The sequence below is a fragment of the Ornithodoros turicata genome, chromosome 3 (genome assembly GCF_037126465.1).
Source record: "Ornithodoros turicata isolate Travis chromosome 3, ASM3712646v1, whole genome shotgun sequence".
In the NCBI taxonomy this organism is placed as follows: domain Eukaryota; kingdom Metazoa; phylum Arthropoda; class Arachnida; order Ixodida; family Argasidae; genus Ornithodoros; species Ornithodoros turicata.
In genome coordinates, this window is record NC_088203.1 from 76,281,800 (window position 1) to 76,299,367 (window position 17,568).

General features: G+C 47.0%; 1 protein-coding gene across 1 annotated transcript; it reads left to right on the forward strand.

Annotated features, from left to right (window-relative positions):
- Positions 1-4,421: 4,421 nt before the first annotated feature.
- LOC135388637 (chitotriosidase-1-like) lies at positions 4,422-12,005 on the forward strand. Its single transcript, XM_064618302.1, has 8 exons — positions 4,422-4,607; positions 5,016-5,122; positions 7,097-7,291; positions 8,443-8,699; positions 8,775-8,878; positions 9,703-9,826; positions 9,902-10,087; positions 10,717-12,005. Exons 1-8 carry the CDS (start codon positions 4,561-4,563, stop codon positions 11,803-11,805), a joined length of 2,109 nt encoding a protein of 702 aa, XP_064474372.1. The 5' UTR covers positions 4,422-4,560; the 3' UTR covers positions 11,806-12,005.
- Positions 12,006-17,568: the final 5,563 nt, after the last annotated feature.

Consider the following 17,568-nt stretch of genomic DNA (forward strand, 5'->3'; position numbering starts at 1 on the left):
CACTCCACCAATCCCCTATAAATGTGTGCAAAGGGCTTTCGTTGTGGTTCTTTACTAAATCGTAACGACACAGCTCCACGCAAACGGTGGACTGACGTATGCGCGCCGAGCTGAAAACGAAACCAGAATCATCGCCCTCGCAACACGCATATTCGGAGTCAATTCCTTTCTTCGTAATTTATACCTAAAGGTGTAATTAATAAACTGCCGCTTGTCTGGTTTGCCGTTTTTTTCTCTCTCTCTCTCATCTTGCAAATGTGCGGCATTGCAAAATATAGTTAGGAAAACGAATGAATACTTGCAACAACTTCGTACAGCTAATACTGCAAGAGCGAACAGACGCAAAGAGAGTCATGTAGAGGTACGTCGGGACCCGGTGACCTCGGACAGGCTTCTGTTTGAATATCAGGCCGTTCATCCTGTTCACACAAATACCGGCGTGGAAGCAAATGATTCAACCTCCATTTGGAGATAGAAACAGGAAAAGGACTGGTGCCAAGAAAAAAAATAGCTAGAAGTAAAGCAACACTGCCCCTGTGGAGTGTAGATCAAGTTTAGAACCGACCTTATCTATCATGCTGCAGGTCATCCACGTGGTGGGAGCTATTGAACTTCCATAATATAGCGACGGAAATATAACTGTTTAACTATAGCTGCTTTGTATATGAGTCATAGGCGGAGAGTTTCCAATCTGCCAGTGGGGGCCGGGGCACAACGTCCCCCCCTTGTTTGTTTGTTTGTTTGTTTGTTTGTTTGTTTGTTTATTTGTATATGAGGTGAAGGAGGTTGGCCATGCGCAGCAGGCATGCACGGAGGTCGGGCAGGGTGTTGTAAATTCCGTGTTGCGACGTTGTAAGGCAAATTTTTACAGGATTTTCATGATCACTCGCATGAAACACGCGATTCTTAGAATATCCCTCGAAACTTTCATCTTGAGTGTCAGCTGGGTAGATTTTCTGGAGGGGGCCTTGCCCCCCCCCCCCCCGCCGGGAAAGTTCCGGGGGGCTCAGGCCCCCAAGCCCCCCCGCAGTCGGCGCCTATGATATGAGTGATTTAAAATGAGCTCGAATTCTGAACCGACTGGATGGTCTTGAACAGTTGCAGTTGTGTGTAAAATCTCATGTCAAGATCAATATGGGTTCGTAAGGGGCTCACAAGCTTTTCCCCCATCTTCCTCACATCGTTTACAAAGTATGTACATATTTTTGACAAATAAACTGAAAATGAAGAAAGTCACCGACAGCTGCACCAACAATGATGTGCTGTGGTATACTAGAAAAACATGCTAAATGTTCACCTACGACAGCTTGTTCATTACCATCAGTATAATGTACTCAGATTTTTGCACGTATAGCATACTCATTGCTGTCTCCGGTCATGCCGTTTGGTGGACATGCCGGGGGACTTCGCAGATTCAAGGACTAGTGGTGGCACCGTTGTTATGTATCATTTATCAATATAAATTGTATTAATAAATAACAACACTACCACCACTATTAAAGCCGCGATTATCTCTGAGCCCCCAAGATAAATAACAACAGGACCACCAGCGATGTCATAACAACACGCGTATTATACATGTGTTGTTATTTACCGAGCTGATTACGACCACGTGATCAGCCACTGATTTGCACAGACACCTGTCTTGCAGTAGTTTATCCAGGATCTCTATGTATATAATAATAATTGGGTGTTTACGTCGCCAGACAACTGAGATCAATCTCTATGTATATGTTGGTGAAATATGTCCAAAGGTGAAATAACGAAGGGCCCCCTGCAAGGAAAGAAAGGGTGGGAAAGGGGGGGTTGCCAAACATTTGAGAGGTTGTACAGGGGTGGTGTTCTGGACAGATCATTGCTGCCTCGACATTGTTTTGCTCGTAAAGGTTCGGCTTCCATAGAAAATATGACTCACAGGTACATTCATCAGGTCACAAACCTCTCGTGCCAGTCACACAAAATCCACCCTCTTTCCACAGCTCATCGCGAGGAATATTTCTCCGTAAAAGGGATCGAACCCAGACTTAATTACATCCTGTCTATTCCACAAAGCAAACATTCCGTGAAAGAGAAGGTGAAAATCCTTCACATATGACGACGTTCTGACAGCAGGAGACCCCTGTGTATCTTATTCTGGCGATGATACGTTCCGATGACCTCTTTCCTAGTACGCCCAGGGAATGCTGCGAGCGGGTCTTCTTTTTTCTCACGCAGAGTGCAAGGTGAAGGACGACCGAACCTGCGCTGTGCTGCAATTGCAGGGTATGTACGATCTAACGTCGTTTGTCATTAAATGGGTTGCCAGCAGGTGATGCCGGCGCCCCGGATAAAAATCTCGTCTGAGAACTTTGTGACGTTTATTCAGCCGGATAGTTGCGGCAGGAAAGCCTGTATGAGGGCGGAGTTCGTCATATCTGCAAATTTAGCATTTCGTAGCTATTTTTAGCAATCAGCTTTTAAGTTCGGTTTATTTTATTGAATTCCGGCGTTTTGGTGCAGGATGTTGTGGACCCCGAATTTTGGTACAGTTATCTCTCTGTTGCTTCGATGGAATATGTTTTTCTCATACCTACAACAACAGCGGTGCAATGCGGCGGGGGGGGGGGGGGTTCTACGTTCCCCAGAAGGTATGCTACTTAGTTATCGCATGCTACGTACGAGCACTCTTTGAAAAAGTTACTCGAAAAAATAACCGAGTTAGAGTTACAGTTAGTACGCGAATGAAGTAGACAAGGAATAAGGAACTTTACAGTTACTTTCCAAAGTGGCAAAAAGAACTCCAAAAACCTTTATTATCAGATTCTTCACTACTGCAATGTCAACTACTTGTGCAGGTTACACTCGTACGATAGCTACTACACGAAGGTTGTCTCTGTAAATCTGCCCCGTTTATTACAAAGTATACCTACCAATGCCGAACAGCCGCTCATCTGGGGCACTAGACGGGACCAACGCTTCTTCCATATTGCACTTGGGAGCACTGACCACGGAACTGTTTTTTTTTTTTTTTTATCATCAGAGTAATGGTTCCGTTTTACATTGTATAATACCAAAATCAACTTTAATTTGAGGCCTTTGGCTAGAGTGTAAGCGTTGTACGTCTGTGCGAGGGTACTTGGAGCATATCCTAGCATAGTGAGATGCGTGTCACTACGGGTAGAATCAAGTTGAGGACCTCCTTTGAATGAAATGATAGCTGCTCCGTTTTTAAATACCATTTCTTTTGGAGCTACGGGCAGTCGTGTGAGCCACGAGTAACAGGCAACAACGAGTGGAGAAAGAAAATGCGAAAACCTTCCGAAATTATTGTGAAAAAATTACGATTCCGAAAGTAAATAGTTACAGTAGCTCGTCACTGAAAAAAGTAACTAGTTCCAGCTGACAATTACATTTCTAGGAAGAGTAAGTAATTCGTTACAATTCCTAGTTACTTTAACAGTAACTAGTTACTTCGAACTAAGTTACTGCCCAAGACCCAAGACTTTGTACAAGATGGAAGATCCGTGGGCTTTATGAGCTTCCATGGCTTCTGAGCATCAAGCTTTAAAACACACACAGATATAAAACAAGAAGCTGAAAAAAACAACAACTAAAGAATGGCATGCTGACACTAGAGCGATGGAACGCTCCCCCATAACGCACGGTTAGAACCGTGCTTCAATGTGATTATGAGAAGCATTCCATTCAATAGTGATAATTCGGGAATAAACACATTTTCATCACATTCTTAAAAAAATATTGCATGCAGTAAGCAAAACCGACACCATAATGAACATGCAAATTCTGTAAGACGAGGTACATGACACCCTACCCGATCTCCATGCATGAAAAGGGCGTGGTGGGGTGGGGGTGGAGGGCTTCTCTCCCTTCCCGACGGCCCTGTCCAAAAGAAGTTTGAATCACAGCGTGTGAATTATTATAACAGAACGCAAAGAGATATTAACGTGTCCAGAAATTTTATTTAAAGCGAGCGATAAAAGAGAAACGAGCGCTACTTTTCAGCTACTTCACTAAGAAACAGGTGCTCTTCTTTACTCAAATAGCAGAAAAGTACCACTTGCTTTTCTTTTATCGCTCGCTGTAACACGTTAGAGCAAACACCCTGTATACACACATATATTCTCGGTATACTATAAAACGATAGAAAACAAAGTCTTGTCCCTCCAACAGATTCACGCGACTGACATTTTCCAAGTCCAGCACCAAGTCAAGAAATAACAGTTTACTAATTAACGCGCATCGAATCTGACACAGCATACCGGTTTCCCGTATTGACACCAGCTAACGAGACGAACCACTTTTATCTTAAACGTCCATTACCCACTATCGAGCGTGGAAATCTTATAGGGCTGGCCGTGACAGGTGTCAATGAGGGGATTCCACGGTGATAAAGGGCACAACACTGTCAAGAGCCTGTCGGGCAAGGTGTAGGACACGGCAGCGATATCTCTCTCTGAACCGGAAAGGGTTGTTCCGGAGGGGTCATTCAGGGCGAACTGGAACACTCCCCCTTCCCCCAAAGTATAACTCTTTCAGGTGGACCCACCTATAAATATAAAGATGGCAACACATATCGTGCAGGTACTTATGGATCCGAAGCCTTTCAGGTAAACATGACGACCTACTGCTCTATTGCCCGCCGTTCCGCAGCATATCAATTAGACCTTACAAGAGAACTGGTGTATTTTGGTTGGGTACACATGTGGGTGGTGGAGCTCTTTTGTTTTCGGTACTTTTCTATCGTTTTTTTTTTCGGTTCGGTACGGCGTTTTTCGGTTATTGAACTACTCGGACATGCTTCTATGGCAGTTATGCAGAAATAAGCGACATTTGCGAATATCGTCCACACGAACCAGGTGTGGTGGTAATACCCTCGTACATATGAAAGAATTAAGACAATGCATCCACGCAAACAATCTGGTTTTTAATTACGAAAGTGCAAGAGTAGATGTGCCCACTGCCGTCTGCAATGGATCGCCGTTACACGTTAATTATAGAAGTGTGGATATTTGCAGCATGTTCCGAGTGCTGTGCACGGCAGTGCTGGTCTTACTGGTCGCCAGCATAACCCTTGTGGATTGCACACCAATCATGAGCTACCAGAGCGCACCGCAACATGCAGGTAAGCTCGTGACTACTGTCTATGGCTAAGATTATGATTGAATTCTCAGAAACACATAAGATCAAGAAGAAGACAATTGTCTGTACTTTATATATCTTTAGTAAGTCATTGCGCGCCGGTGACGCATTTGTTCGCCAGATCTCTGTCGTTCGCATGTAAGGAGCGCTAGAGTCACAGAAGAAGCGGCTCTCACAGCCTCTAGAGGTCGCACGTGCACGGGTCGTATCACGTCGTATACTAATCTATAGCATCAACTTTGTATAGCATCAAAAGGAAATGACGGCGAAATGGTGGTGTCAACCAGCCGGGAAAACACTCCTGAACCGTATTACAGCATACCGGATATTACTATAACGCATCCTACCTACAGTTGGAATATGGCCTGACGGTCGCGGGGCAGTATTGCTCCTAGAAAGATGTAATCTTCACCTACACTTGGCAATACAAGTGGCACGGTATTTTTGAAATGTGATGTGATGGCAAGCATTACGTCTTGTCCCATCCAACAGCTGACAATACAAATGGCCGTCCATTGACCTGCTCTTCGTTCTTAGGGCGAGGGCAGCATGTTCGCTTTAAGACAAATGTCTGCACAGTTCCCTGTGAAGTCGGCCCAGGACGCACGCCCAGCCCACTGCGATAGTCGTGACGTTGCCTGCCTAAGTGTGGCCGACTACGGCAAGCGGTTCCATCATAACCACCGTCACAGCAGTATTTTTGAAATGTGAGTGGGCAAGCAATACGTCTTGTCCTATCCTACAGTTGGCAATACAAATACTAACAGGGGTGTACCTCCATAAGTAGTTCTCCTATTTGATGACAATATACACACTCACGCATTTTTCTCGCATGATCTCGCTGGTACGCACAGCAATCGCCCTTCGGGTGGAGTTGTTCTCCAGTATTTTGACTTGTCCCATCCTCCAGGTAGCAATACAAGACTTGGAATACTTCCATAGGTAGGTTCTCTACTCGATGACAATACACACTGACGACAATCACTACTTCACTTGCGGATTCAGCATTTCCTCAAGTCTCCTCTTTGTTATCTACTTGATGGTAATACACTCACTGGTGTAGTTAAGCATTGTGCATTGTCCCGTATCCTCCAGTTTTCAATCAAGACAATATACTCCATGGTACTATCTCCAAAGACTGTTCTCCTACTTCATGACAATACACACACCCGAGCAACATACCGCCAAATTGGCAGGCAAATCTTCAATGGATTGATGGCAGTTGAAGAAAAATGCAGATCACTCGGTGACAACATTCCATCAACCCACCAGCAGTGACTCACCAAGATTTTTGAGGTTTTGGGAAGGTCGAACATTGCGCATTGGCCGCCCTCCAGTTTTCAACTGAAGTTCACTCGATGACAATACACACTGCCGCATCACAACACATTCCCGCCCGTTATGTCATGGTCGCGAGACCGCACAACACGCATTCATTAATGCTTTCCGCAGGACGCGCTGTGACATAGTATTATGTTGAGGTGCTGTACGGTGTTTCGCATATTCAATGGCCTGTACCATCCAGTTCCTGCTCCTGCACTCCGTCCCACTTCGTGACAGGCGTCACTTTATTATTTTGGCGGTAGAGGTTAACCGTCGGGTATGGATAGCTTTCGCGTAGCAGTATACGTGGTGTGGTCGCACGCGAAGTTTGTAATTTGAGCTGGAGTTCATGGGGCTATCCATTTCAGCAAGCGATGCTGGCAGTCCTCCTTCCCATGTAAAGTTTCCACGGAACTCACAAAATATTTTTCTGGCTACGCTACTGCACCGAGGCACTGCGCGCTATTATTAGTGCAACCCTGCCTCGGATCCATCCCAGGATACCTGTAAACTTAACTGTAATGAAAACGGAATTTAAAGACTGGTATTAGAAACGAAGCATTTGAGCAGCGAAAGGATCCGATAGCTCTCCGCAGCTGTAGCTAAGTCAAATAACCGTGTTTTGCATTCACAGACTCCCATGACTACAAGGTCGTCTGCTACTACGGTTCCTGGGCCGTCTACAGACCGGGCGGAGGAAAGTTTCCCGTAGAGGCCATTGACCCACACCTCTGCTCACATCTTGTGTACGGCTTCGCCGGTTTGGGCCACGACAACCGAATCAGGAGCTTGGACTCCTGGAACGACCTGGCGGATAACTATGGCAAAGGTAACAACAAACATTATGTGCGCCAAAAGTGACGGGAAAACGAAGTCCTCTTTCAAGAGAGGTAGTCGGAACGGGGATCGTACCATGTTGCAGTGCACCCGGAAAGAAAGAATTAACAATATTTAAAATATGGCTGCGTCTTTGGGTATTCTGCCAAACGTGTTTAAATGACGTAGTTTTCTAGGGCTGTCTTCCGACCTGCGCTCGTTTCGGTACCAGTGTAATTTCTTGTTCCTCCTTCTCTCCAAGTGTGTTACGGGCTGACCCAGGCAGCACGCCATTATTGGTCCCAGATTGAACCAATATTGACAATTATTGATGCCAATATTGGCCCAATTTTTTAAATGCAACCCGGTCCAATATTGGATTCTCATATTACCAGTCCACTTCCCATATTGCCCATATTGTGCCAATTCTCTCGTGATAACGCCAATGATGAGTCCGACGTTCCCAGCTTCCAAACAATATCGTTGTTGGCAGTACATGTTGGCCCAACATTGCCCGTTTATAGCCAACATATGCTGGTAATTGGCAGTGTTGGACAAATATTTTTATGCTGCAGCCATTATTGGCTGGCTATTGGCAAAGCTGGTCCAAAATTAGACCAATCCTTCAAATGACCAACCAATATTGGTCCAAGATTCAGTGCTGCTTGGGGACCTACACGGCTGTCGATGTTGGTGGATCCTGTAAAGCTATCGAAGCCCAGGGGTGGTTCCTTCCTGTCTTTTCTGTTCGGGTTGAAATTTCGAAAACGGTTTATAAAATATCCGCTAGCAGGGTTTAGGCGCGATAAAATGCAAATACTTCAGTCCTCTTCTACCCGCAGCTTTATCCCGTTTATCGTGGATTTTACTGAAAACCACAAAATGAGGGGGGAACGTGAGGGGGGTCCTCCTTCTTCTGATGGTTTTACTGTAGTGACAGTGTCTACAGTTATACGAGGCGCAGGTACTTGCCTTTGACATCTCGTATACCAAGAGTTTTACAATGTTGACATTGTACAGCTAGTGAAGTTACGAACGCCAAAGTCAGCACGGAAGGCGCCTTCCCATGATATTGCTGCTTAATGATGCTACTGCACCCTACTTGATCTTATACAGATGCCACGCAACCGACCGTTAATAGTCACTTGACGTAACACTGTACAGGTGCGTTCAAGAGGTTCACGGGTCTCAAAAAGCAGAATCCGAAGCTCAAAACCATCATCGCTATCGGCGGTTGGAATGAAGGGTCCATCAAATACTCCAACATGGCTGAAAACCCTGCCAGTCGAAAGACCTTCGTAGACAGTGTCGTCGAGTTCTGCAAGAAATACGACTTCGATGGATTGGACATGGACTGGGAGTATCCAGGATCAAGGGGAGGCAAGCCGGAGGACAAGCAGAACTTTGTCGCTTTACTGAGGGTTTGTATACTTCGAGTCAGCATTGGATTTCAGGTAATATTACCGACACATTCGATAAGAGTTTCAATTGTGCAGGAACTCAGTGAGGCCTTCCGACCCCATGGTCTCTTGCTCACTGCAGCTGTATCTGCTGGGAAACATTTTATGGATCCTGCCTATGACATTCCTCAAGTCTCCAAGTGAGCATAACCTTCCTGATCGAGTATGCCATTAGCGGATTTGGACTGGCTGATGTTTCGTGGGGAGAAACCCTGGGACAGGGTTTCTCCAGCCGTTTGTGCTTGATCCTCGGTGGATAAGCCGCATCACTGTTCCCCTTCCCCTTATCAGACTTCTTCGTCACGCTGTTCATTTTATTGGCATTCTCGCTGTCGTTTTACGTCTGACCATAGTATCAGCCCGTTTCGAAAGTGTGTCACTAGAACCTGTCACGGCACATCAAATACACAGTTAGGGTAACAGCAACCACGTCGAAAGGCAGCTAAGGCATCGCTATCTCACGGAGCAATATGAGACCGGGGTCCTCTTTTTCTGTTTCCATCTTCTAGACTCTAGAGGCTATAATCACGGCCCATCGCCTAAGGAGAGAGTAATGGACCGTGCTATAACGGTCGACAGGCTGTTCCGCTCTCGAACCCATATACCAGAACTGCGCCAGAAACTCGCAAAAAACGAAAGACAAAGACAAAGGGAAAGATAAAGCACGAGAGTTTATTTCACAAAATTAATTTGCGGAAAGCTTAATGGTTACAGATCATGGTTAAATGGTTTTCCCAATCGTCTCTGAAATAAGGGGTGTTTTCTGGGGAAGATCCAAGATATTTCTAAGGGGCCAGGCGGGGGTCCGGTCCATTAGAAAGCATTCTACGTTCAATGCCTAAGTCTCAGTTGAAGCCCAATACAGACAGAAATGCTTTGTCCAGACCGCTCCAGAAATGTCCGGATGTCAGGACCTCTCCCCGTAGACCCACCCCTGATTGTTCTTGACAATTGTGTTGTTCAGATACCTGGACTTGATACACGTCATGGCTTATGACTTCCACGGCGGCTGGGAGACCATAACCGGACATCATGCACCCATGTTCTCGCGGCCAGAGGAGCCTCTTGACGAAAGGATTCTAAATCTTGTAAGTTCCATTCGAGCGAACACAACCCGCACTCTCGTTTCTTGGAAATGCAGCTTAAAGAATATTTCCTTGTAGAATTTCTCCGTTAATTACTGGATCGACAAAGGAGCTCCAAGGAACAAGATAATATTAGGCCTAGGTCTATACGGAAGATCCTTCACGCTGGCAAGGTCGGAGAACCACAACCCGAGGGATAGTGCCCCGCAAAAAGGACGAGCGGGCCCCTACACAAGGGAGAAGGGCTCTCTGGGGTACAACGAGGTAAGCGTCAACTGTTGGTTCTTCAATTGAGTGCATATCTGCCATACTTCAGACACCATGTAGATAGCAGACGGTAGAGAAAAGCAAACATAGATACCTCATGGGGGCTCTAATAGGCACTTCACATGTCAGAAAGGGCCCATAAAAATTGCAGACACAGTTGGTACCTCTTGTCATATTTGATCTTATTTCACTTTACAAGTGTATCCCATCGTGCAACAACAATTGAGGGTGACTGTATCAAAAGAAATTCTTAAAACGGTCCAATTAAAGGGACTATCGCATCCGGAAAGGTGTGTATGAAACCCAAACGTTTGGCACCGCTTCAGTCTGCTGTTGCCATGCAGTGCATCAAATTGCACAGAAACTACTCCATTAATTAATTCGGATTTTCTGTGTTATCGTCGGTGATGAACGAAGGGCATCACGGCGCTATAGTTTCGGAATCGTCCGGGACTGATGTCTCAAGAGCGCTGTATGTAGCTATTAGGAAGCTCTTTGCCTTTTGACAAGAGGAACACTAGAATTACCCATGTTGTCTAGGTTTGCTCTTGCATGTTTGCTTATTATTACCAAAAGTTACAAAGAAGCACTTTAGGTTCGCTGTCTCATTTCATATTCTTCCATAGATCTGTGAAAACCTCGAGCGGGAAAAGTGGACCGTGGTTCGAGATCCTTTCTATATGGCTCCGTACGCATTCCGCGAACGGCAATGGGTTGGCTACGACGACATGGACAGTATAGCCGTCAAAGTAAACTTCGCAAAAGCAATGGGATTAGGAGGTGGAATGGTGTGGTCCATTGAGACTGACGACTTCCATGGAAAGTGCCACGGCTTGCGATATCCACTTCTGAGCACCATCAATAAGGTTTTCGCCTCTGGAGGAACGGGCTCTATTCCTGTGCCACCACCCACATCAGCACCGCCCCCTCCAACACCCAGCACTGAAAAAACTTGGTGGCCACGTCCAACGACTCCATCTTCTCAGCAACCATCCTCTAGTCAAACACCATCATCGACTATGTACCCACCACCGCCATCTACGCCTAAGAAACCTACTTGGCAGCCTTCATCCACCACCACCCAAGCGACGACATCAACCCAGAAAACTTGGCCGCAACCAAGTTCAACGACGATGGCACCTCCATCTCAGACACCGTCTACAGAAAAGACCTGGTGGCCACGACCAAGCACAAAGGCGACTACCCCAACGCCATCAACGCAGAAGACGTGGTGGCCAAGGCCGAGCACTGAGTCATCGACAACTCCATCTACACAAAAGACATGGTGGCCAAGACCGTCCAGTACTGTGTCATCAACGGTTCCATCTACGCAAAAGACATGGTGGACAAGACCGTCCAGTACTATGTCATCAACGGTTCCATCTACGCAAAAGCCATGGTGGACAAAACCATCCAGCACAACTACAACGACGACGACTTCTAAGCCATTCCCTGAGGAGCCTCCGAATGTTCCCCCAGAGTCAGGCTTCAAATGTACGACTCATGGTACATTCAGTCACCCCAATGACTGTCAAAAGTTCTACGACTGCGTCTACCAAGGCGGGCAAGAAATCACTGCCTACGAGAAAAGTTGCCCAGATGGCACTGTGTTCAACCCCAACAACCGACTATGCACGTGGCCGGTAGATGTACCACAGTGCAAAGACTACTTCTTGCGGAAATACGCGTTTTTGAGAAAGTATTACGAAGGCTGATCAACCGTTTTCTCGAGCGACAGTGGTTTCCCATCGATATTTATTTTAGTGCGCTACTCATGGACTGCTATTTATTGCTATGCTCTGTCTCTCATTCCATTATCACAAAATATCAGTAGCATTTGATCGTGCCTTTTTACTCTGCCAATATTTTCAAGATGGCCAATTGCCAAATAAAATTGTGATGCGTGTCATGAGCGGATGATAGCAAATTGAGATGATGAGCAGAATGTCCTTACTGTTCTTTATCCCAGAGACGGCAACAGGACTGTAGGCGGCGAACTGGGAAGGCACGTTTTAACAACAGGTAATGAATGGGAAAATTCGCCACACGAGGTGCGGCCCACTACCCTATTATATCTTGAATCAGGCCGAGTAACAGCGATAAACGTCTTTATTGCACACAGGAACATAACGGCTGCTGTGGCATGCTCGGTGCCGGCATCAACTGCCTCTGACTAGCACACAACAGAAAAAGAACCCGTCCCACACATGCTACGCGCTTTTTGTGGCTGTCGGTAACGCCCCCCGGAGCTTCTCATGAAGCACTCGTTATCTCGAAAGATTATACAACAGATAATCCAAAATACCACAATACACAACACTCTTCCCCCCTCAAATACACTCTCTCAGATAGTCGAGTGTTCGAGTCTGTCGAGTAGACCTCCTCAGACAGGACTCACTGGTTCCTTGTGCAGGTTGTTGATCTGGTGGAGGCACTGTCAGTGCAGGTCCTCCATCCATGGGCTGGGGGTTGGACGGCACTGTAACTGCAGGCTGCTCGGAACCGAGGTCATCCCAGTCGAGAACACAAGGATCAAAGGTTCCCATGCCTGGAGATTAAGTAGAAACTGGTGCATCCGGAAGATCAGGAGAGCGCTTCCGGATGTGGTCAACATGACGCTTCCACAGAGACCCATCATCCAACAGTACCTCATAGGATACTGGCCCGGTGCATGACCTGACGATGCCCAGCCTCCAACGTTGTCCTGCATTTGAAAAATTCCTAGCAAAAACAGTATCTCCTAGACTGAAGGTTCGGGCCGAACGATTATCTTGAGCCAACTGCTCTTGTTTGTGCTGCCGCTCAAGGTCCAAATTATCAGGATGCACACAATCTAGTGCAGTTCTCAGCTGCCGCGAAAACAGAAGTTCGGCCGGGCTTCTTCCGGTAGAGTAACAGGGAAGAATATGTTGTTTAAATAAAAACCTTGTGAGGCTCACATCTATATCCTGGTCCGACAGACGTTCCAGAGCGCTCTTCGTTTCCTGGACCATACGCTCTGCTTGTCTGTTTGAAGCTGGGTGGGAGGGAGCGAACAACACTTGCCGAATATTGTTTTTCTGTAGAAAAGTCCTGAACTCCTCAGAGGCAAATCCAGGCCCATTGTCAGAGACTACGACGTCAGGTAGACCATGCGTAGCGAACAGACGGCGGAGCTCCCTCACCACTATAGATGCTGACGTGGAGTGAACAATCCGTACTTCTAGCCACTTTGAAAGAGAGTCGACGACCAGTAGGAATAACTTCCCCTTGAATGGACCTGCAAAATCTACATGGAGACGTGACCAGGGCTTAGTAGCATACTCCCAAGCATGGACTCGAGCTCAAGGTGGGTTGTTTCTTGTTTGCTGACACGTTGAGCAGGTCAACGTCACCCGTTCAATGTCACTGACCAGAGCGCGCCACCACACGGAGCTACGTGCTAGACCCTTCATGAGCACTATAACAGGGTGTGGTGAATGCAACAGTTCCACTCCGGATCTTAGCTTGGGAGGGATGATCACCCTGTTACCCCATAGTATGCAGCCCCGATACACTGAAAGTTCAGTCCTTCGGGAATGAAAAGGCACAAATTCGGGTGACTGCTTTGCGTCAGGCCACCCGCGCTGTATCCAGCGCATAACACGCGAAAGTAAAGGATCCGTCCTCGTTAACTTCGCTACTTGGTAAACGTCCACATTGACCTCTGGTGCTGATTCAATCAGCAAGACATCGGATAGTGTCACGTCTGCATTTTCTGGTGCTTGAAGCGGCAGTCGACTGAACACGTCGACGTTACCCCTCTGTTTTCCGGTTCTATAAACCAGCTCGTAGGTGTACTGGCCCAGTAGCAGACTCTACCGCAAAAGTAGCGGCGACAATACAGCAGGCATTGGGTTGCTGTGATGCAGTAGCCCCAGAAGTGGTTTGTGGTCCGTGTAAATCTTGAAGGGACGGCCATATAGGTATTTGTGAAATTTCTTCACTCTTGCAATGACAGACAGTACTTCTCTGTCTGTCTGGGCGTAGTTACGTTCAGCCGAAGACAACGTTCTCGACCCAAAAAACACTGGAACCTCCTGTCCCGCTTCATCCACGTGACTTAAGACGACACCCAGATCATAAGATCGCACGCAAGTACCAGCGGCTTGTTTACGTCGTAGTGCGTCAAGAACTGAGAAGACTTAAGAAGGTCCTTAGCCTTTTTGAATGCTGTCACTTCCCTCGGTCCCCACGTCCACTGAACACCTTCATCCAGTAAACGATGTAGAGGCTCGAGGATGTGGGCTGCCCCCGGAAGGAAGCGGTGATAAAAGTTCAGTAGTCCTAATAAAGACTGCAACTGCTGTCTGTCCTGTGGCTGTGGAGCGTTACAGATGGCGCTGACCTTTGCTTTTGTTGGGTGAATACCATCCTTATCGATACGATAGCCCAAGTACTCTATCTCGTGGACTCCAAAAGTGCACTTGTCCTTATTTAAACGAAGCCCGTTTTCTCTGCGTGAAGTTTCCGTAGACGATCTTGTTCGTTGTGTCCTCCCACCACAGTATCATCCAAGTAGACGTGTACACCATCCAAGCCAGCCAACAACATTTCCATATGCGCTGGAAAATAGCAACTGCTGTGGAGACTGCAAAAGGCAAACGAGTTACCCGGAACAATCCTCGATGTGTATTGACAGTGAGCACGTCGGCTGTCTCGCTGTCCACTGCAGCTGTTGATACGCTTGCTCCAAATCAAGTTGTGAGAAAACTGTACAACCTGCAAACTGGAAAAGAGTTGTTCCATGGTCGGCAATTGATACTGTTCTTGTACCAAAGATTGATTTACGGTAGGCCTGTAGTCGCCACAGAGACGTATTTTCCCGTTATCCTTGACAACTGGAACGACTGGAGTAGCCCAGCGAGAGCTCCGAACAGGCTGGGAAACTCCTTGCTCTACCAGTATGTTGATGGCTGTGCCTACCATAGAACGCAACGCCAGTGGAATCTGCCGAGCCTTGAAGAATCGAGCAGTTGCAGATGCCGAAGTCTCAATGTGCACAGGCTTACTGTTGCTCTTGCCTAAACCCTTCTGGAACACCTCGGGGAAGTCTTGAACCACAGAAAGAAATTCCGCACTCGCCGCTTGTACTGTCAATTGGTGAATGCCTTCTAACGTGATGCCGAGTGTCGCAGACCAATTATGACCTAGAAGATTCGTTCTGTTGCCTCCAACCACTATTACAGGAAGACGAGCTTTCTTGCACTTGAATTCAACGCCCACTGTCACAGTTCCGATTACATTAATGTAGTCTTGAGTATAAGACTTGAGCTTCAAAGAAGATGGACTTAGCTGTTGCTGAGAGATGTGCAGCTGTTGCAGCGTAGCTTTGGTGATAACAGTATAAGCAGATCCTGTATCTACCTCCATCATTACAGCGTGTCCGTTGAGCAAGGGTTGAATGACATTTTGTGGCGTAGTACTCAAGGAGTGGGACTTGTCACTTGGAGGTGGTGTGACAGAACTTATGTCGAATATTGTAGAGGGAACGTTAATAATCCTGTTGCTGCTCGCCTCGGTTGACGATGGCGCCCTGTCTTTAACTTCCCTACTTGTTCTTGTGGCTGCCTTCTTCTTGCAGGCTCTGGCACTGTGTCCCTTGTTGTTACAAAACAAGCAGATTGCGTTGGCGAAACGACACGTACGAAAATCGTGTTTACCGCTACAACGCCAGCATGTTATCGCCTTAGGTGCTGATTGTTGTGGAACTGTTCCACGAAGTCTTTCACCCGCTGGTGTTAGTATACGCGCCCCGAGGACATTTACAGCGGCAAGACTGACACCCGTGTGGGGGACCCCGAGGGAGAGAGAGCTCCCGGTCTTTCTGGGAATGAGGACTTTTCCCTCTCTGTGTGACTGTAAATATGTGAGTTGTTTCACTTGTTGTATAGAATCAAGTTAGTGTTTTGTCTTAACTCCAACGAGAACGGACGTCTTTGCTTTTTCTAACGTTACAAGGCGATGCAGTTGAGTTTATACCGAGCAGCGTAGGTCAGGTGCGAACAAGTTTAACGAGTGTTTCCTAGATTCACAACATTGGTTCCCACCCAAGCAGCACAATGTACTGGAAGTCGAGTGCAATAGGGGTGGACGAGTGCTGGAAGGCCTTGAACAGGCTCGTGAAGCTGAAGAACATTGATAAGCTACATACCGTCCACCCCTATTGCACTCGACTTTCAGTACATTGTGCTGCTTGGGCAGGCAGCACAATGTACTGAAAGTCAAGTGCAATAGGAGTGGACGGTATGTGTCTTATCAATGTTCTTTAGTTTCACGAGTATGTTCAAGGCCTTCCACCTACCCTATGCTACCCTGGATGCAGTCCTAGTGCACTCGACTTTCAGTATATTGTGCTGCCTGGGTTACGTTTCTTGACCTTTGAAGTTCTTCAGTCTTCACGTGCGATTCTTCAGCTGCGCGGGCCAACGATACGGCTTTGTCAAACGTGAGATCACTTGTTGCTAATAGTTTCTCTTGAAGCGAAACATTCTTGATACCGCACACGAAACGGTATCGCAGCATATCGTCCAAGAAAGTTGAAAATTCGCAATGCGCTGATAATTTGCGCAAGGCTGCCACATAGTCCGGAATGTTCTCACCCGATAGTTGATCTCTGTTGTAAAACTTGAAACGTTCGAACGGAACTGCAGGCTTCCCTATGAAATGATTCTGAAGCTTTACCAAGATGTCCTGCCTCGAACGTAGTATCCAGCGTAGATGCCGGTGAACTGAGAGCACGGATTAACCCCCATAAGTGTCCGCTCCGCACACGCTACACAAAATAGCGCGCTTCGCTTCCTGCTCCTTTATGTTATTTGCAACGAAGTAAAACGACAGTCGTTCTGCGTACGCTGTCCATGCTGTTGGCGTATCAACAGGGAACGGTTCTATCCAGACGTGCGAATGTGACGCTGCCAACTTACTCACCATACTCATCTGATGCCTTCGGTTCTGTCAGTGCTGTACCCGTTGCCACAGTCCGTCGTGGAAGTCCAATTTTGCCTTCGTCGCCAGTATTATATCTTGAACCAGGCCGAGTAACAGCGATAAACGTCTTTATTGCACACAGGAACATAACGGCTGCTGTGGCATGCTCGGTGTCGGCATCAACTGCCTCTGACTAGCATACAACAGAAAAAGAACCCGTCCCACACATGCTACGCGCTTTTTGTGGCTCTCGGTAAGGCCCCCCTAAGCCCCCATCTGTCCACATCTGTACGCCGCTCATAGCCACAGTTGCTTCGCGGCGCTAACACTGAATAAAAATGTGTTTATCAAGATTCGGAACCATAGATCCGGATAGATTCAATATTCGGAATACGGCCATAACCCGATACGATGTGCTTCTGTTCACATTCATGCAACCGCGGCTAGTCATGATCACCACGTCGGTGTGAGATCCGTCTGGCGGCGGCGTTGTCTGCGATCACCAGCTTTTATCGTCTAGACTCGTGTGT